The sequence below is a fragment of the Quercus suber genome, unplaced genomic scaffold, assembly GCF_002906115.3.
Source record: "Quercus suber isolate HL8 unplaced genomic scaffold, Cork oak 2.0 scaffold_16, whole genome shotgun sequence".
Taxonomy (NCBI): Eukaryota; Viridiplantae; Streptophyta; class Magnoliopsida; order Fagales; family Fagaceae; genus Quercus; species Quercus suber.
This window is the reverse complement of record NW_027069481.1, coordinates 82,908-105,556: the sequence shown is the minus strand read 5'-3', so window position 1 is coordinate 105,556 and position 22,649 is coordinate 82,908. Positions and strand designations below refer to the sequence as shown.

Genomic DNA, 22,649 nt, shown 5'->3' with positions numbered 1-22,649 from the left:
GAAAATACAAGTCACATATACGCTACATACCAAAAAGAGTAATCAGGTTACAATTAAGACTTTTTTTTCCTAATCACTTATATAGCTAGGATTTACTTAGTAACATCCCATGGGTGACTCAGTACGTACTTGTCTAACCGTCATGCCAGTTTTGATCAACATTGACCAACATTGGCCATTTTTCAAAGACCATTTTCTATTATGACAAATCATTTTCCTACTTTTATTTTTTGCATAGATTTTGATTTTAGGGGCCATCTTCCCATTTGAGGCTCCCATTTGTGAGTTCAATCTATTTAGAGTTTCCTCAAAAGCTACCATCATGTGTTCATTTGCCTCTTAGGGGGTATTTGTGACCCTCAAACCAATTTTTGACCACCCCACCAATATCAATGTCCACAGTTTATATCATTGTTCTGGCTATTGGTGTTGCCACGATACAACCACCCATGACTCTTTCGTATGCCAATATCATCATTTCAAACACTAGTGTAACCACCATTTTGTTAGAAAAATTGGTTTTGCTTCTCATACAAAACACGTAGCGGAAGTAATACAAGGATTTATTTCATTCATGAAAGATAACATATAACTTTGAATTCTAGAAGAAAGAAGAGAAAGCATACCTTGATGCAGTAAAATTCAAAAACAGGACTTGAAAAGACCTTAAAATCTTCATCACAATTCCACATAATGCCTAAGATGAGTGGTCTTACAATTAGTTCTTAAGTACATTTATTTTCCAAAAGAAAAGTGTATTCAAAAGATACTACAAAGAAAAATTGTTTTCTCTTATTTTAATCATACGTACATTTTTAATTGCCTAAGCAGTTACTTTATTTAATAACTCTTATTAAATAAATAATTGATTATTTAATTGAGTTAGCCTTTTGAGCCAGCCTAATTGGACTTAAGTGTGTGGTTTGGGATGGGATCAAAGGGACTAATAAGGCTCTAGCTCCAATGAGCTTTTAAACATATCTATAAACTCTTGACAAGTCCAAAGTTACCATTAATTATATAATAAATACTACTATGAAAATATAATTGCACTCTAGGCCTTATTAATAAATTATATCATAAGACTCCAATATGATATCATTTGACCCATCCATGAAATATCCATAGTGAACAAAGTCATAATAAACTGTTACTTTGTAAACAACTATTTTATTCTTTAAGTCTCCAGTTTAATATTTTAGTTATTCATATTTATGAAATCTAATTTCATTGAATATAAACTTTAGTAACTCTTTACTAAAATAGTCGGCCCTGAATAACCAGTTTCCATTAAATTTATCTCAAGGGGATATTTCGTGTCTTTATAGAAAGAGATTATGGATTCCACCTTGAGAATATGTGTTCCCTTAACATTACGTATGGTTACCCAACATATTGAGATTTTGTCCTTAAATTAGACCCCACTCTTGATATATCAAAGTAACTTACATTTCATGATCGGGTTCACTATCCTCTCAAGATTGAGAGTCTGAAATTAGAAGTTGTTGGATTTATTATTTAGATAACGTTGTTAATTGAATAATTAATCTTACAGCGGCCTAGTTCAATATGTCTTACACACTTGAAACACATCAATACATCAACTAGAAGTCTCCACTTCCATAATTAAGACAAATCATCTTAGTTGATGTGTTATAGTCTTCGTAAATGAAACGCCCAATTTCATCATCGACTACTAACTACATTTTGAGTTTACAAGGAACTTGTGATTTATATCTGTTGTAACTAAATCACATAAATCACATACAATACATCTCAAAGACTATAATAATGTCTAATTAGTTCATTTACAAATAGTCTCATATAATTAAAGAATTTAATTATTTATAACATGCCAATAAATTAGATTTAAGGGCATAAACCCTAACACATTTAACCATAACAACCATTTTTTTATATCTATCCGTCGTTGATCTTGTTGCCCTCTACACATCTAATTTGGTCTAATCTAGTCATATATTCTTTACAAGTCTTAAATTCTAAACTTTCTTCTCAACCCAAAAAAAAAAAAAAAAAAACTCTAAACTTAAGTTGACTTTGAGATTTCACCCTGAGCTTGAGGGAGAAATGCTAAAATACAATAAGATATACGGTAAATACATTAAATTGTGGTTTTGTAAAATACCATGGACTACCGTGGGTAAGGTCCATATTAGGCGTAAATTATTCTTATAAATACTCTTTGTTGGGTTTCTTATAAATAATTCAATATAATAAATATATAGTTACTGAGGTCTTTCCACGGTGAAGGAATGCCATTAAATAGGCCGAATCAAGTAAATCATTTCCTCCACTCTCTATTTCTTTTCTTTTTTTCTCTACTAGTCACAATCTTAAAAATAAATTTTATTGACATCATTGATGAAGGGGAAAAAAAGTTACACTCCTATTCAATAAGAAAAATTTATAAAAGTCAGTCATGCTATATACTACCTTTCTGAAAGGAAAATTGATAGCAAGGATAACATCAAAATTCAAGGTTAATTGGCTTCTTCTTACTAAGAAAGAATGTTAAGGTTTTAACAAAGGACTCCAATTCAAAATTTTGGTTTACTAGTTCTATTTTAATTGTTATTATTTTAATATTCATGTAAGTTGGCATGAACCACAGTTAGAATCGATGGCAAATTTATATTCTGATGCAGTAGTCATTAACTACATTGTAATTCAAATATTAACTGACTCATTTTTATATGATACATATGTTAAATATTTAGTTCTTAAAAGTATTGAGAAATATAAAAGGCTTAAAAAGTTCTACAAGTTGAAAATGCATGTGTGAATGTGTGAATGTGTGCAGGTATCGGTGTTGGCCTTTTAGTTTTGCTTGTGGGGGGTTCTTGGATATATTGGGGACTGAAAAAAAGAAAGCTCATCAAGCTCAAAGAAAAATTCTTCCAACAAAATGGTGGCTTACTACTACAACAGAAACTATCTAGTCATAGCGGGTCTATGGAGACAGCCAGAATTTATAGGGCAGAAGAGCTTGAAAAGGCCACCAACAGCTATAATGAGAGCAGAATTCTTGGACACGGAGGTTATGGTACAGTTTATAGAGGAATATTACCAAATAACAAAGTGATTGCTATTAAGAAGTCCAAAATTGGTAGTCAGCATCAGGTTGAACAATTCATAAATGAGATAACTATTCTTACTCAAATTATCCATCGGAATGTGGTTAAGCTATTAGGTTGTTGTTTGGAAACAGAAGTACCCTTACTAGTTTATGAATTCATCACAAATGGGACTCTTTCTGACCACATTCATGATAAAGGTCGGTCATTCTTACTTTCATGGGAAAAGCGTTTAAAAATTGCAGTAGAAACTGCAGGAGCACTTGCATACTTGCATTCTGCAACTTCTGTGCCGATCATACACAGAGATGTTAAAACCGCAAATATATTATTAGATGATAACTTCACAGCAAAAGTGTCGGACTTCGGAGCTTCCAGGTTGATTCCTCTTGATCAAACAGAATTAAACACATTGGTGCAAGGAACTTTCGGGTACATAGACCCAGAGTACTTCTATACTAGTCAACTAACAGAAAAAAGTGATGTTTATAGCTTTGGTGTTGTTTTGGCAGAGCTTTTGACTGGTAGAATGGCATTTTCTTTCGATATGCCTGAAAGTGACAGAATTCTAGCAAACTGCTTTGTTTCTGCAATAAAAGATGATCGCTTATTTCAAATTCTTGAGGATCACATTGTCAACGAGGGTAATATTAAGCTACTAAAGGAAGTTGCTAATATTGCAAAAAGTTGCTTAAGTGTGAGAGGCGAGGATAGGCCTTCTATGAAGGAAGTGGCAATGGAGCTGGAGGGCTTGGTTATCATGGAAAAACATCCTTGGGGAAATGCTAATGTCAATACAGAAGAGATTGAGAACTTGCTCAATGCACCTACGCAATCATTCAACATTGATGTTCGCACAAATTGTTCCAGCAGTACAAATACAAGGTATGTAGCATGATAAACCAAGTATTGAAACCGTTGGATGGCGGGAGATAATTAGTTAGTCCACCGTAATATACTTGCATCAATTGAAACTAAATTATTGACATATGTAATATTTAGCTACAATCATTATAGATTAAATGATAGAATTGGAGGTGCAATTGAACTTATGTATGACATTATATTTGAATATGTAGATTGGTTTGTTTTGTGTATGACATTACACACATGTTGTAGACCAGATAAAATTTTGGCACATGGTGAAAGGAACATGCATTCCAACGGAAATGTTTTTGTGGTATTTTTTTCTTCTCTTTTTGACAATTTGATAATTAGAAGAGAAAAATTTGAATCTTGAACGGTTTTATTGAAAACATCAAGTACAAATTAAGTTACAAGACTTTTGACATTTTGGTAGTATTCAATATCATCTAAGTCTTGATATTCTACTTTCAGTTGTTGAGGTAGATTCCACTGAAGGCCCTGCATAGGTGAGCAATCCTGTTGCCTAGAGTTGTCATAGTGTAAAGAGATTTAAATATCTGGCTTTAAGCTTCCACTAGTGATAGGATTCCCTTGCCTAAATCCCCTGCTAGTCTAGCTGTCTAGACTTACCGCTAATAATAATCAAGATCTCAACGGAGGCTGTGGAGACACATTCTGTGATTCAATGATTGAACTTTTCACTGAATCGAGGGTTGTACAAAACTAGCCTTGATTAAATTACAAAACTACACGTCTGTCTTTGATTGAGTTAATTACGTGATTATATAAAATTCTGAGTTACTTGTAGATGTAATTAAATATAGACAATCGAGAGTAACTTTTAGGCTAAAATAATTATTATAAACATGTGGAAATCCAAAACTCACATGTGAATATATATATATATATATATATATATATGAGATGGGTTCAAGTTACACCTGGTGTAACTTGATAAGAGTTACACTATTTGTAGACCGTAGATTTGTAATTGACCTAATGGTTAATTAAAAAAACCATTAAATGCTAATTGACTTATACTTCATTCACTTAATTAATAGCAATTTTGTTTGAGAGATGCTACGTCTACAATAATTTTACAATATTTTTACAACAAATCACAAGTAGTTAGTTGTTATTGGTTCAAATTTGAAACTAACACTAAAATTATTTTTTTGTCCCAATAATAATAATCAGTAAAAACCTGCCACTTAAGATTTGTTGTAAAAATGTTGTAGACATATCATTTCTCATTTTGTTTCTCTCTCCTTATTTATTATTTAAAACATTTTACATATATTCCTTTTTTTGCCAATGACTTTACAAATATATTTGCAATACCTTTTTTTTTTTTTTTTTGAGTTCGTACTATTTTTTTTTTCTTTTCTTTTCTTTTAAGCCGGACATATTCTTATAGTCTTATTAATTGTGAATATATATCCTGTCTCCTTAAAAATAAATAAATGGCTAAGTGTTGTTTAATGAGGTTTTAAACAAGTTTCTCAAATAATAATTAACAGATACTTTTTTTTTCTTTTTTCTTTTGTTGAATGACTTTACGATTATATTTGCAATTCTCTCTTCTTCTTTTTTGGGTGTGCTAGAGTCTATAATACTCATGTCATTTTCTTTTCTTCTTTAAGCTGGTAATACTCTATTAATTGTGAATATATATATATATATATATAATTGTTGAAGCATTGAATTTGAGGTTTCAATTATGAGATTTTTAGTGATGTTTCATTTTTTTTTTCTTTTTAATTAAGTATAAACTTCTTCATTACTAATCAAAGTTAGTTCATTTGTGATAGGTAAACAATCAAGTTCTACTAAATGATGCTAATTCGAGTCTGTAAGTACACATTTCCCCAGAATATCTTAAATATTCCTATTAGATCATTTTTATGTAAACCTTAGCTTTGGAATTGTTGTCTTTTTTTTTGCAGACTTGGATGGAGAGTGGATATAATTGTTGCTGTTGGGACACAGTGGGCTTATTTTTTCACATAAAAGAAACTCCATGGTATTACTTTCACATGTTTGTAGTTGACAAGTTGTCTCCTCTAGTGTGCTGCTCATTTTTTCAGCCCAAATAAGTGGTTGTTTTGCCACAAACATGGGTTCGTTGGTGTTACTATTTTTCCCATTAGTATTGCAATCACCTTGTAATTTTTTTATTTCTCATTCTCTTTAATCAGGTAATATTAGGTAGACCGATTTAAATTATATTCTTCAATTATATCCCACAAATTTTGTAAGATGAAAAGTTTGCCAATTGTGAACTTCAAACATAGCTCTCACTCATGAGGATAGGAACCCTGTTTTGGGTATAGTTGAAAGTAGATTCACTTGAATATGCTAACAAAGTTTATGGTTCAAGTTTATAGGAATAGAAATTTAGCTTTGATACGCAAATTGTTGTGTGTTGGCCAAAAGAGAAAATTTATTTTAGTAGTAAAAAAGAGGACACGTGGGTTGGCTGTGTAGCCTATTTGCACTAGTGTCTCTTATACTCTCATAAATCTTCAAATACATTAGCAGATGGTTCAAAATATTTCCATGAGTTCCTGAGTGCACGAAACATAAAATGGTTCAAAATATTTCCATGAGTTCCTGAGTGCACGAAACATAAAATGGATGCGAGTAGCATATTTTACTTCTCGAACTAAATCCAGGTTAGAAGCCCAATTAATTTTAGTCATGGAAGTTCTCTTCAAACTTTTGCGAGACATTAGATGGAAAGCCTAGTTAAAGGTATCCAAATAGCTCAAGGAACCCAGCCATGTCCCCATTACTATTGCAGATGATAGACTCATCTTCTGAAGGGACAAAAAATCTAACAGAAATTAGATTAGCACTAGCGGCATCGGATAAATTACAAGCTTGGTTAGTCATTAGATTAAAAGGATAAATTACAAGCTTGGTTAGTCATTAGATTAAAAACTGCTGAGGGAAATACATAGTACCTTGGTCATGCATGGTCTCTGTGAAGATTAAATTCTATCTCAAATCAAAAAATTACAAGCTTGGTCTGTCATTAAACAACACTTAGCCATTTATTTATTTATTTTTAAGGAGACAGGATATATATTCACAATTGATAAGACTATAAGAGTATGACCAACTTAAAAGAAGGAAAAAAAAAAAAAAAAAAAGAGTAGTACGAACTCAACAAAAAAAAAAGAAAAAAGTATTGCAAATATAGTTGTAAAGTCATTGGCAAAAAAAGGAATATATGTAAAAGGTTTTAAATAATAAATACGGAGAGAGAAACAAAATTGCTATTAATTAAGTGAATGAGATGTAAGTTAATTAACATTTAATACTATTTTTTTAACCATTAGATCAATTACAAATCTATGGTCTACAAATGGTATAACTTTAACTCCTCTCTCTCTCTCTCAATATATATATATATATATATTATATTCATATGTATATATGTACTCGTGCTTTTATATTTATAATAATATTATTATTATATTATTATATGAATACATACTACTGAATTTTTTTTTTTTTTTATTGGATGAACAAAAATTAGGTAGAAGAGGTGACCTAGTTTGGTGTCTACTACTGAATTGAAGCCCTTAGGAATATAAGTGGTGTCATGAAACTTAGTGTTTTTTATCAGTTACTGCTTACAGAGGTTACAAAGTCAATTCAAGAAGAACAGGCATGCAAGCTAGTTATTAGACAATTAGAGCATGCAAGCAGTTACCAAATCACGTGAGAAGCACATGACTGTACGGGCGGTTACCAAAGCATATCGTAATTAGTCATTAGGACGTAGGACCTTATCAAAGTCCACCTATGAAATATTAATGTAACATGCACTTTCAAAATGTAAAGTTTAATTAAGGCAAAACTACAATGTTGCTCCTTTAAGTTTATCATGTGTGCGCAATTGGTCCCTTAAGTTTCAAGTGAGCGCAATTGATCCCACAAATTTTAAAAATGAGTTGTATTACTCTTTTTACTAACTGTCGTTAGTGATGTTACTTAGGTGGCTAATGAAATAATGACTTGACATTTTCTTTTAATGATGTAGCATATTTTAATTACCAAAATGGACAAAGTTTATCTACAAAATTGGTTGTAGCCTTAGGCTACAAACTCATTCAATATCTTTTTATTAGAGGTGAATTTTGACAAATCCACAATTGAATTGCATCTTCTTCTTATATACTCCATGTTTGCAAAATTTCAAGAAAATTAAAGATCAATAGTTATGTCATCAATAAATTTTTAAATTGCAAATTTTTGTAATTTAAAATTATGCATAAAATATAAGATTATAGATTATATAGTAAATGATATCTGATTGGCACAAAAATTGACATGTGCATTAAGAGTGTAAAGAACATGTAATTCAACGGTTAGATTTTCAAAATATGCAGTAATATTTATTTTATTAAGTGAGTTTGTAGTCTAAGGCTACAATCGATTTTGTAGCTAAACTTTATCCTTAAAAAATTACAATAATTAATTTTCACGTTGGATCAAATCCCTAAAGCAAACTGATACGGTTTAAATCAAGTCTAAAACTACAATCCAGTTTCAAATAAAAACAGATTCGTTTGCGATTATGGATTCACTGTGAGGATACCCAAAAAAAAAAAAAAAAAAAAAATCGGCTAATTTTTTTAATAATTTTTTGTATTTTCTATCAAAACTTTTTTAAAATAATCATATAATAAATGTTTTAATGACTATGGTCAAGTCAAGCAATCCATGTACACAAACAGAGGAAATCGAAAATGGCGACGCACATTCTTCAAGTAACCAGTTCCATGTCTTTACATCTAAAGTTACGCACTCTCTCCAAAACACCATCCCTTCCTCTCACCCTCACCGACTTAGATCCCCCTCTTCAATTGCAAAATGTTGACGAGACCAAGTCATCATCTCCTTTGACTCACTCCATCACCCTCCCGACTCAACTCATTGAACCGTCCAGATTGACTAGGCATTTTTTTTTTTTTTAACCAATCCAAAAGACCTCTATTCCAATCTGTCTCGCGCTGTTGTGCATATGTGCTTATATTTGGAGCTGGGTTGTGATTTTAGATTTGATTTAAACTAGTAGACTTGATCAAAAACTAATTATTGTATTTTTTTAATTAAAAATGTCACATTGTTAAAAAAAATGTCAAGTCATTGTTCCATTAGCTAGGGGTGGCAAAATTGGACACAACCCGTGAACATGACACAACACGACACGAAATTAGTAGGTTATGAGTTGAAGTTTAATAGGTTTGTGTCATATTTGAGTTGACACGACTAACCCACTTAATAAACGGGTTCGGTTAGTGTTCAACATATAGAACCCGTTTGACATGTTTAATTAAATAACATTTGTTCAATATACCTTCAAACTCTAAGTATATAAACTTATTAGTTGTTGTGGTTTTTTTTTTTTTTTTCATATTGTGATTGATTATTTGTGATATTGAGATATGCTTTAATTTTGAATGATTATTTGTGATACAGTTACTCGTTAGTTCTGAATTTTTATATTAAAAATATTTATTTGCTTGTTTTTTCATAATTTTTTTTTTTTTTCATTTTGATAAAATCTGATAAACAGGTCGACACGACTGATCCGTTAAATAAATAAGTTGTGTTAGGGTTGAATAATCTTGATCCTTTTAATAAATATGTTGAGTTAGTATTGACCCATATAATTGGATACTCATGAGCTTCTTCTTCTTTTTTGATAAACTGCATATTCATTCAAACAAACTAAATAGAAGAACAAAAGGAGGCATCTCCCTTACATATTGACTCTAGATGAGGGGGAGATTGCCATTAGAAAAACAAAAAGGGTACCTAGAGTTCAAAGCAAATTTTGCAGATTCATGGGCTGCATAATTGTTATCCCTCCAAATCCAATAGAAAGAACAAGACATGGAAAAGGAAGATAAACTACTGATATTGCAGATAAGTGTGTTTAGAACCCAATTTGGGGTGTGATCTGGCGTCAAAGTAGATTTTTGCATCTCCCTCGAAAATGACTGATCTCCATCGCTGTTGGGAGGTGAGTTGGACTATCCAGAGTAGTGCCAAGGCTTTTGCTTGGTGAAAAAATACATGTTTGTATTGCATACAAAACATATGCAGCGGAAAATTAACCGATCTATTTCATTCGCAATTGATAACATGTACTATGTAAATTTCAAAATATAGGAATAAGAGAGTGTACCTTGGTGTGGTGAATTTCAAAACAAAGATTAGAAGTACTTGGAAACACTTTTAATCTTCATTCCAATTCCACTTACGCCCAAGAAGTATGGTCTCTCAATTAGTTTATATGAATGTGTTCAAGAGAGAATTAAAGAGTGTCCAATACTCACATACAAACCATTTCATTCTCTTACAAAATTCTGTATGTTTCTCTCATTATAACTGATTATCTAATTGGGCTAGCCTTTTGGGCCTTTTCAATTGAGCTTTATTATTATGTGGCTTGGAGTGGGACCAAAAGGGAACAAACAAGACACTATCTTCAATGGGCCTTGAGCTTTTCTGTCAACACCTGACAAAGTCCAAAGTTACTATTAATTATATTTAATATCACTATATAAATATAATTGCACTCTAGGCCTTATTAATAAATTATATCCCAAGACTTTATTGTACATACAACCCCTTCGTAAAATATTCGTAGTAATACAAAGTTATGAATGTAGACTGCCACTTTGTAGATTACTACATCTCAATCCTTGAGTATTTATTCATCATATATTTATGAAATCCAATTTCATAAATATTTGCTTTAGTAACTCTTTACTAAAATAGTTAGGCCTAACATTCTGAATAACCAAATCCATTAAACTTATCTCAAGGGAATATTTTATATTTCTGTTAAGAGACTATGAATTCCATCTTGAAAATATATGTTCCATCAACACTAAATGTGGCTGCCCAACATACTGAGGTTTTGACTGTGATTTTAGATCTCACTCCTGATATATCAAAGCAACCTACACTTCATGATCATGTCTATTATTCTCTCAGGATTAAGAGTTCATATAAATAGAAGTCGTGAGATTTATTATTCATTTGACAGTCGTTAGGGGAATAATAAATTTTATAGCGGTCCAGTTCAATTTGTCTTAACTCTTAAAACATATCAACATATCAACTAGAAGTCTCCACTTCCATGATCAAGACAAATCATCTTAATTGATATGTTATAGTCTTCACAGATGAAACACCCAATTTTATCACCGACTACGAACTTAAATTCTGAGTTTACAAAGAACTTATGATTTATATCTTCTGTGACTTTTCACATAAATCACATACTATGCATCTCATGTACTATATGATAATGTCCGAATATTCATGTTACCATTATTTTAGATAATAATAAAACAACTTTATTAATCACAATATTAAGTCATACATAATGTCATACATAATATCACACATAGCATCATACAATAGGATTTAAAGGGCATATATCCTAACACTGCTATCATGGGAGAACAAAGATGATGGACTTTTCCCCATAAGAAGAGCACCTCTCCCAAGTGGATTCGGGCTACAATTGCTAAAGCTGATTTAGAGGAGTCTAAGGTAGCATCCACATTAATTTTAATGTGGTTTGGAAGGGGAGGAGTCTAGATAGAGGGGCCAGCAGCCGAGGTGGGGTGGGTGGTCAGGGAAAACACCTTGGAAAATTCTTGAAACCTTGCTTGCATGTTCATACTAGCCTTATTCAGATCAGCTTGCTCCTGTTGAAAGAGCTGAAGATTTCTTACTTTCCAAATCTCATCAACAATGAGGGCCATATTAAGGGAAATAGTCTAGCACTCTTGTGCTAGTATAGAGGCGTTTGGTGGATTTAGGATAAGCTTTAGAATGTCCTCCCTTGAATTTAGCAACGCTACATTGATCCTTAGACCCTAACCTGATGTTGTCCTTAGGGCTCTTGCGAAGTGACACTCAAAGAATAGATGAACACAACTCTCAACTTCTGCACAATAGAAAAATGCAATATGGATCAATGTGTTGGATTCTTCGCTGGAAATTCTCTCTTGTGGGGATGGCATTGGCCCCGATTCTCTATAATAGCATTTTAACACGCTTTGGCAGCCTTGCCTTCCAAAGATTCTGCCAATGGGATAAGTCTTGATTCCCATGGCTAGCATGGGAGAACGCCACTGTGTGAATAGATTTGATAGAGAAAATTCCCTTGGCATCAGGCAGCCAAATGAGCTTGTCTTGCCTAGGGGAGTGAGGGATTGGAATCGTGAGGATGGCTGCAGTAGCTTCAGCATCAAAGACTTCATTTACCATTTCTTCATTCCATGCTTTTAAGGTATGGTCTAAGGGGTGATGGGCTTTGATGGGTAGCTGGAGGTAATCATCAATTCTTGGCCTAGGCTTAAAGCCATCTATCCAAGGAACCCAAGGGTCGACACATACATTGATGGTTTTGCCATCTCCCAGAAGGAAACACGCTTCTTTTTCAATCAAAAGATTTGCTCTTTCTATCGCTCTCCAAGTGGGGGAGGCAAATTTATTTGAGTTTGCTCTAAGCCAGTCAAAACTAACCTTGTACTTTGATTGCAATACCTTCATACATATGCTTTGATTGCCTGAAATAACCATACAAGAAAACTTGGCTAGAAGTTCATCATTCACTTCCTTTATTTTTTTTGAATCCTAGGCCTCCTTCACATTTGGGCATACAAAGTTTGTCCCACTCTTTCCATGCAATAAAACTACCTTCTTTCTCCTTAGGTTTCCACCAAAATCTTCTAGAGAGAGCATCCAGCTTATCACAGTTCTTGACAGGAATATTGAAGGCAAATAGAGAGTAGGCTAGAATGGCCTGGGTTACCGAATTTATAAATGTGCATCTACTTGCCCAGGAGAGGCATCTACTTCTCCAACCCGTGAGTTTTGCTTCCACTTTGTCTATCAAAAACTTGAAATCTTTAGATGGAGATTTGGACATAAACATGGGAGCTCCGAGGTACACAACATCTTTTTTGAGGCTTTTCATATCAAGGATTTGCTTTATGGCTCTTCTACTACATGGACTAGTGTGCTTTGAAAAGAAAATACCGGATTTGAATTTGTTGATGCTCTGCCCTGACCATAAGCAATACTTTTCCAGGCAATCAGATAATCTTGGGCATCATTCCTTGTTGCTTTAGAGAAAAGAATTATGTCATCCGCGTACATGACATGTGTTATGGCAGGCCCTCTAGCACAAGGTTTAGTACTACTGATATTACCTGCCCCAAGCTCTCTCTCCAAGGATCTTGATAATACTTCCTGTCCTAGAATGAACAGGTATGGTGAGAGCGGATCGCCTTGCCTTAGACCCCTACTTGGATAAACCCATCTATCTTGCCACCATTGACCAAGACTTCAAAGGATACAGAGTTAATGCAAGTCAGAATCCAATTGATGAACATAGGATTGAACTCCAGGTTTTTAAGAATAGCATGGATGAACTTCCAATTAAATCTATCATAAGCTTTTTGGAGATCGATTTTGAGGGCCATAAAACTTGATTTGACTTTCCTCGTTTTGAAACTGTGCAAGAGCTCATGGACTGTAACCTAGTTTTCAGCGATCCATCTTCCTGGTATGAATGCAGATTGGCACTGAGAAATGATTTTGTGCAAAATAGGTCGTAGCTTTGCAACAAGGATCTTGGAGATTACCTTATATACGACATTGAAAAGGCTTATAGGGTGGAAGTTATTTACTAATGTTGGGTTGGCCGTCTTTGGGATGAGCACAATGAGAGAGATATTGGCTTCTCTGGGCAAGCATCCATCTGTGACGAAAGATAAGATTGCATTTGTGACTGCGTCCTCGACCATTGGCCAAAATTCCTTATAGAACAGAGCAGGGAAACCATCAGGGCCCGGAGCTCTGAGGTCTTGTATTTGAAAGAGAGTTTCTTTAATCTCTTCTTGAGATGGAATTTTCTTTAGCAAGTCATTATCCTCCTTGGTGATACAGTTAGTCATGAGATTGTTGAGGTGCTCAGGAAAGGACACATATTCTTTAGTATACAAAATTTTGAAGGATGAGAGAAGGATCAGCTTGATTTGAGTTGAGCTCATTACCTATTGGCCTTCCTTTGACTTGATAGCATCAATATGGTTCCTCCTCCTCCTTATGATGGTAGAGAGGTGGAAGAATTTTGTATTTCTATCTCCTTTCTTCAACCAGAGCTCGCGGGATTTTTGCTTCCACATGATTTCACTTATGAAAAGCCATTCTGATAATTCTAAATGTAACTCCTCCTCAATTTTGCCATTATGCTCCGAAATAGGTTTTCTTTGAACTTCAGTGATCTTTTCCATAAGAAGATTTATTCTTGCTTGGCAATGCCCAAACAGTTCTTTATTCCACTTTCAAAGTGCATCCCTAGTGTTAGTCTGCTTTTTGAAGAGTTTAATAAAAGCTGGATCTCTAGCTTGCACATTCTAAGCCTTTTGCACTATAGAGTTGCATCCATTATCCCTGATCCAAGTGGCTTCGATTCTGAATGGTCGATGGGCGAAGCTATCTTCTAGATTAGTATCTAATAGGATTAGGGTGTGGTCAGATTTGAAGGCTCCCAGGTGAGACACAGTTGCTCTGGGTAAAGCAAGGTGCCATAAGATACTGGCAATGCCTCTATCCAACCTTCTTTTGATAGCGGAGCTTCCCCATCTCCCTCTGGCCCATGTGTAAGAATTACCAAAGAATCCCAGGTCTATAGCACCGAATTCGAAGATTAACTCTTTTAGATAATTGATGGCCGAGGATTCTCCACTTCTTTTTCCTCCAAGAATCTCCTCATCATTAGTAGTGAAGTTGAAGTCACCTATGCAGACCCATGGGCAAAGGCAAGAGTTAAGAAAGGCCATAAGATTCTCCCTAGCCTTTTGCTTCTTGGTAGGGTAGGGAGGGTTGTAGAAACCAACCATGACCCAATCATAGAGTGCATCAGACACTTTGATCGTGATGGGATTTTTGTTAAATTCCACTTGGCTTATCGAAAAACCAGTTTTCCACATAACACAAATACCACCTGCTGTACCTTTAGCCTTAACAACACACATATAAAAAAACTTTAAAGATAACAAAACTTCTTTCATTCTAGCTTTAGTAAGTTTCACTAAGAAAAATGATATCTGGGCTATTCCCTTTTATTTGAGCCTTAAGGGCTCTGACTGTCGCGCCGTTATAGATGCCGCGATAGTTCCAGCCTAGGACTTTCATGGGGAGGTTGAGGGCATAATAAGGCTTGCCTCCTCAACCATAACAGAAGCATTACAGTATGAAAAGTTTTTTTATAGAAGCATCATCATGGGAGCTACCAATTTCGAAGGACTCACCTCGGTGTACTGGGTAGCACTAGCTTGTTGAAATGGTCTCACCTTGGGGTGCTAGGCTACCTGTACTTGGTGATGGATTAAGGTTTTCCTCGAGAGTGAAAAGGTTTAATCTTGATTTGGGGATGAAAGTTCCTGTTCCAAAATCAAAGAAGACCGCTTCAGGAGCGTGAACGATGATCTTGACTTTTTTGGCAAAATTTTCAAGCTCTTGTTTCGATACCTTTCTTTTATGTGTGGGGGTCAGGTTTGATGCATCTTCCGGAAGGGTTTGTGGTATTGAGACTGGTGATGGTGGTGTGCTATATAGTTCTTGGATAGATGTGGTGGTGATGATGGTTGAGATGTGACTGCCTGGAGAGAGGAATGAATTAGGTTAATATGACTATTAGGCTCTGTTTCGTTGTTGGGCTGTGGGATTGAATTTGGGCTAGGGCTTGGGTCATCACTGTGGGCATTGTGGGGGGGGTGGGGGGGGTGATTTGGGCCTTTGGGTCTATTTGTGGATTTGAAGGGATAAGTGAGGGGTTGTCTACGTGTGAGGGTGAGATCGCCAACTGGTTCTTGGTGGTCCCCTCGGATGTACCTACCTCCAGGGTAGTTGTTTGGTACGGCTCAGTCCTGCTAGTACAACACTCTTGAGGTACAATGTTTTGATAGGGAATATGTAGTGCGACTTGAAATGGTGATGTATCCTATTACGCTAGCAAGGTTGTGACGTAATTGGCTGTGTTTAAGGCGTCATCGTTGGGGGGTGCTGGTTGAACCAGGTGGTTAGGTTTGTGGAATAACTCCAACGAGGTGGTGGTGTTTTCTGCTTTTAGCCATGGCCCTGAGGCAATGAACTCATGGCCAAAAGGATTTCGAATGAAGAACAAACTACCATGACATACATAAGACTCATGACCAACCAACCCACAACGATAGCACACATCAGTCAATTTCTTATATCTCAAACTAATCCATAGGTGGGGAAGGTTGTTTCTAGGTAGGAAAATACTTGGTATGAAAGGTCGAAAGAGGTCGATTTTCGATTTGAATGCGAATAAACCTTTTCCAAGCTCCTCCACCTTCTCTAGCTAAGTTAACCTTGACGACCTTTCTAACTTTTTTGCCCAACAAGTGGAGGTTGTTTGGGGATCTCCATAGCTCGGAAAGACCATGAACCTGTACCCAGAATGCAGAGGATTTGAAGTTGATCTCTTGCCATGTGAGGGAGGGATTCCACTGCGTTAAGACTAGGTGTCCTCCTCTAATGGACCATGGCCTTCTTTGGAAGGTGTTTTTCATAACCGCTTCATGTTGGAAGTGGAAAGTGAAGACATTGTTATCAAGGTAGCTCACCCGAATCTAAAAAGTTGGTCTCCCTGCTCTGTTTACCACATCGGAGACTATGGATGTTCCTACAAATTTATATGTGATAAGCTTCCCTAGTAGAACCTAGGAAGGGGAGTTACTAGCATCTTGGTTTGGAGGGAGCTCTAGGCAGGCATCAATCCATGTGCTATTCTTGGTGCGAGCAATGAGGTCTGAGACCTCCATTGTAGGATCACTAGAGAACAAGATCGGTCTGAAAAATAACTAGACGAAGAATAGGGTACATAAGGGATGGAGTTAGATGGAAAAATACAAAACGAAGTGAAGAGGATGGGGATGGGTATAATAGCAGAAACAATGGTGATACTATACGGCAAGATCTGCAAGATAGCTAAGTGACAGTGGGATTTTGGAGAGAGTGAAAGGGGTAAAGGTACTGCAGAGAGAGCATGGGTAGGTTGTGGGTTGGTTAAGGTTTGGATACTCATGAGTTGATATGACACGAATCCGACATGCAAACACGAATTGCCACCCGTACCGTTAGCCACCCAAGTAACACCACTAATGACAGTTAGTAAAAAGACTAATACTACTCATTTTTAAAACTTGAGGGACCAATTGTACTAACTTGAAACTTGAGGAACCAATTGCACTCACTTGAAACTTGAGGAACCAATTGCCCACACAAAGTAAACTTGAGGAACCAATTGCGCACACAAAGTAAACTTGAGGGATCAACATTGTAGTTTCCTCTTTAATTAATCACAAAGCCTATGTTGTATGATTGAACTGGTCTTCTTCCCGTTGCTTATAAAAAGTCTAGCATTTATGAAGCTCTCTACACACACTAAGACACTATTCTTGGAAATATCGCGGCTATCTATGGGTTTCCACTTTCCAATTCCATAGGATGCTTATGCTAATCACCTGGGTTGGTATGTGATATTCATGGCAAACGCAGCAGCAGAATTTCCATTAGCTCTACCCAACTACCTCGAAAAATGTGGAGATGTACAAATTCCATATCCCTTTGGCATAAATGAAGGTTTTTACCTGAAAGATACAATTAAAGATTTTTCTACCAATTGTGACACCTCGTCTAGTCAACCTCAACCAAAGCCTAGAAACCTCATTGTTACAAACATTTCTGTTCATGGCGAGATGGACATCTTGATGTTAACTCCATTGACTGTTACAACAAGTTAGGTATGCCTTACAGTTTCTATCACCCGAAACATGTTCGTCGTAGTTGGTTGTGACACTTACGCATACCTTAATGGTAATCTAAACAATCAACCGTTCTCCATTGGTTGTCTGTCAAGATGTAAAAACATACTCAATATAGTCAATGGGGCTTGTTCTGGGATTGGGTGTTGCGAGATGCAGATTCCTGAAGGATTGAATAATATTCATTTTCAAGCATTTAGCTTTATTGAAAAACACACAAAAGTTTGGGATTTCAATCCATGCAGTTTTGCTTTTATTATTCGTACAAACAAGTTCAATTTCTCCTTAGATTATCTTATCAGTCTACAAAGCAACAGAACCCTTCCCGTGGTTCTTGATTGGGCAATTGGTAACGAGACTTGTGATGTTGCTCAGACCAAAGCGAATTATGTATGTAAGCGATAATGCCACATTGAGGAGTTTGCAAGAACACCGATGAAAGCAGTGAGCCTTCAAGCCTTATTTCTGGAGAGTGGAAGAAGTTGAATTGATACAACCTGTCTCTACTTGGCCCTTGCAAAAGCATCTGTCTTGTGAGGTTGTCCTTCATCACAAAATTATTAGCTGTTAGCTTAAACCAGCAGTTATTATCCGTACAAAATCTTTGGATGCATAAAAGATTAGTGGCAACCTTTAGGAAACGAAGAATATTGGATAATTTCAAATTTGAGTTTGAAGTTGTTTGAAATGTAGAGAAACCAGTGTGTGAGATATACAAACCTGTGCCATTGCCTACTGTTGCAACATTGTCACCTTGGTAAGGTTCACTGAATTCGAGGTTGCTGAGATCACTAGTTATGTGTGTTGGAAAACCTGGTTTTTTATCTCATACAAAACACACAGTGGAAGCAATAAATACGGATCTACTTCAATCATGAAAGATAACATGTAACCATGAATTCTAGAACAAAGAACAGGATGCGTACCTTGATGCAGTGAATTTCAAAACCATGACTTGAGAATACCTTTAATCTTCATCTCAATTCCACATGGTGTCCAAGATGTATGGTCTTTCAATCAATCCTTTGTACATAGACTCTTAAAGAAAAATCCTTCTTTTTTTCCTTGTAGAAAAAAACTGATTTCTTTTCTTTTTCATCATACGTACGTTAAAACTATTCTGATAGTTTCTTTATTTAATAACTCTTATTAAATAATGACTGATTATCTAATTGGGTTAGCCTTTTGGGCCTACCCAAGTGGGCTTTAGTTTGTGGCTTGAGATGGGACCAAAGGGAACAAATAAGAGTCTAGCTCCAATGGGCCTTGAGCTTTTCTGTCAACTCTTGACAAGTCCAAAGTTATCATTAATTATATTTAATACCACTATATAAATATAATTGCACTCTAAGCCTTTTTAATAAATTATATCCCAAGACTTTATTATACATATAACCCCTTCATAAAAAATATTCATAGTAATACAAAGTCATCAATGTTGACTGTCACTTTGAAGATTACTACATCTTAATCCTTGAGTACCCGGTTTAATCCTTTATGTTATTCATCATATATTTATGAAATCCTATTTCATAAATATATACTTTAGTAACTCCTTACTAAAGTGGTTGGGCCCAACACTCTGAATAACCAAACTCATTAAACTTATCTCAAGGGAACATTTTATATTTTTGTTAAGAGATTATGAATTCCATCTTGAGAATATATGTTTCATCAACACTAAATGCAACTGCCCAACATACTGAGATTTTGACCGTAACTTATAGATCTCACTCCTGATATATCAAAGTAACTACATCTCATGATCAAGTCCATTATTCTCTCAGGATTTAAAGTTGATGTAAATAGAAGTCGTGAGATTTATTATTCATTTGACAGTCGTTAGGAGAATAATAAATCTTACGGTGGTCCAGTTCAATATGTCTTAACTTTTAAAACATATCAACATATCAACTAGAAGTCTCCACTTCCATGATCAAGACAAATCATCTTAGTTGTTATGTTATAGTCTTCGCAAATGAAATGCCCAATTGCATCACCGACTACGAACTAAAATTCTGAGTTTACAAAGAACTTGTGATTTATATCTTCTGTGACTTTTCACATAAATCACATACTATACATCTCATGGACTAAGATAATGTCCCATTAGTTCATTTATAGATAGTCTCATATAATTAAACTATTTAATTATTTATGACATGCCAATAAATTGGATTTTAGGGCATAAACCCCAACAATGTGGTTGTTATCTCCACTGTCTACATACTAGGTTTGATCACCATTTGTATGAGTCTTTGCAGCCATTGCTGCTAACTGGGCAGGTGGGTGATGGCCTCAATAAGAGAAGTTCATCCTGTGGAAGTGATCCATGGCTTGATGTCCATGCTTGCCACAAATTTGACACAAAGGTCTACTGTTGGATAAGAACCTACCAGGTGATGACCATTGTTGATTGGATTGAAAGGAATTTTTCTACTAATTAGACTGGGAGTTGTTGTATTGCTGTGAGAACTGCTGATTGTTCTTGTTTGAGCCATTGTACTTGTTTTTCTTGTTGGAGTTGTTCTTAGGTTTCTAAGAATACAGAGCAAAACCTCCAACATTTGTATTAGTTGAAGTTTGGCTAGAGTTCACCAACATCTTATAGCTTGATAATTCAGTCTGAAATTATTAAACTATGAGGGAGCTTCACACACATATACACTTAGATTAGGCTAAAGTAAAATTTCTATCTTATATAAAAATAATAACAATAATAATAATTCAGTATGAAATTCATCAAATGTTAGTGGCTTATCCCTAATTGCAAAGGAATATGAAGTAACAAATAGATGAAAAATAGGGTTTAAACCACTGTTTATATAAGATGTTAAGTCATCGTCATCAACTGATTTACTAACCACGACTAGCTGATTAGACCAAGGTTTGGCAGATTGCACAAACTCTGCACAGGTTTTGGTCCCTTGACACAATGACTGAAGCTGTTTCTTCAGATGTGCTACTCGTGATCTCGACTAGGATACAAACCGAGAAGCAAGCCGATTCCACACTTTTTGAGAAGTATTGAGTCCATATACAGAAGAAAATACATTCTTAGTCAAGGTGGCATTTAACCAGCTCAACAAATACTAGTCTTTCTTCTACCAGATAACAAAATCTGGGTTGATGGTTGGTCCCCATTCCTTTGTCATCTAGGTGAAACTTTGGTAGATAGGGGTCTGTGCCATCTATGATTCCTATGAGATCATGACTTCGAAGGATTGGAAGGAACTGAGATACCCATAACAGATAATTCGAGCTGTCAAGTTTGATTGAAAAAAGTGGAGTAAGGTTTGGTGCATTGAATGATGGAAATAAAATAGAGGATGATGATGAGGCCATTGAAGGATCAATAGTGCAACTGAGCTGTAGCTCTGATACCATGAAAGAAATGATGTTTGTGGAAAATGGTAGCTTAGACATATTAGCTGTCCATGCTTGTATTTATAGAAGTATTAATATACAAGTGATATTTATCACTACAAAATGTGATAATTACAAGTAAAAGGAAAAGATAAAGATAAACTTTGCAATCACGATTACACCTATCTAATATAATACTAATCTATTGGTATGGACTACAATCTGGTGTTGGCTACAATCTTAGCCTGATTATCATCTCTAACTACCTTGATTTTATCTTTACTTGTTATGCTAACATGTAGAGGGAATAGCACATGTTCTGATCCCAAGAATGGGTCTGGGTATCGTTATAGGCAGGGACCGAGCCAGGACATGGAGTTAGCGGGGGCAAAAGTATAAACAATTTTTTTTAACTCCAAATAAGCATTCATTTAGCATTAACAAACCATCAACAAAAACAAATACACAAAATCATTGTTTTTTAATACATTACAATACATTAACAAGCACTCTATACAAACAACAAACAAGCACTATGCACACAAGCACTCAACAGCTAAGCAATAAATTTCAAAGTTGCAAATAATCTCAACTTTAATTTTTTAAAAGACCCTTAACAAGCAAGCACTAAGAGACAAGCACAATACAAACAAAATTTAACACTAGCACATTGGTGATGTGTTACTGTGTTAGTTACAACTATTTTAAAAAATATATTATTTTAACTTTATTAAAGAGAGAACTCTACTTCACTCTCTCCTATTTTTGGTGAGTGTAGACTGTGTAGAGAGTTCTCTTATCTCTACCTCTCTTTCTATTTTCTTCACAACGCAGATTATAAAATCAAGTTAATCAACCAACAAAAGTTTAACAATTTTTTTTTGCACTAGAGATTCAGACATGAAAGAGAGATAAGATATTCATATTCCCATAAATAAATAAATAAATAAATAAGAAAAAAAGAGAGAGATTAGATATAATACCAAATTTGGGGCCAGTGGACTGGTAGTGGCGTGGTGCTCATCTATTTCTTGCTTCTGCTATTGTTGTGTTGTGTTGTGCCTGTGCTTGTTGTGCTATTACTGCCCAACCCCTCCCATTCCTAGGTCTCACTTAGAAAGTTAGGGTTTTTTTCCTTTTTTTTTTTTTTTTTTGGTGTCGTGCTTGGGTTTGTTTTGGGTGTTGTTTGGGCTTAAGTTTTCTATTAGTAAATTTTGTTGTTGGGCTAATATTTTTTAGCTTGTTAAATTTATTTCAGATTTTAGATCAATAATTTTTTTTTTTTATAGCCTTTAAAAAGATGAATAATATTGTTGAGGGGGCAAAGTGCAAATTTATTGAAACAAATTGATAAAATTAATACATATATACTAGTATTTTAAAAAAAAAAAAATTTGGGGGGAGGGGGGGGGGGGGCTTT

General features: G+C 35.0%; 1 protein-coding gene across 1 annotated transcript; it reads left to right on the top strand.

Moving 5' to 3' along the window:
- The first annotated feature begins 2,897 nt into the window (after positions 1–2,897).
- On the top strand, positions 2,898–4,017 carry LOC112005971 (wall-associated receptor kinase 5). Its single transcript, XM_065783166.1, has one exon. The coding sequence runs from the start codon at positions 2,974–2,976 to the stop codon at positions 3,991–3,993; it is 1,020 nt and encodes a 339-aa protein (XP_065639238.1). The 5' UTR covers positions 2,898–2,973; the 3' UTR covers positions 3,994–4,017.
- The last annotated feature ends 18,632 nt before the right edge of the window (positions 4,018–22,649 follow it).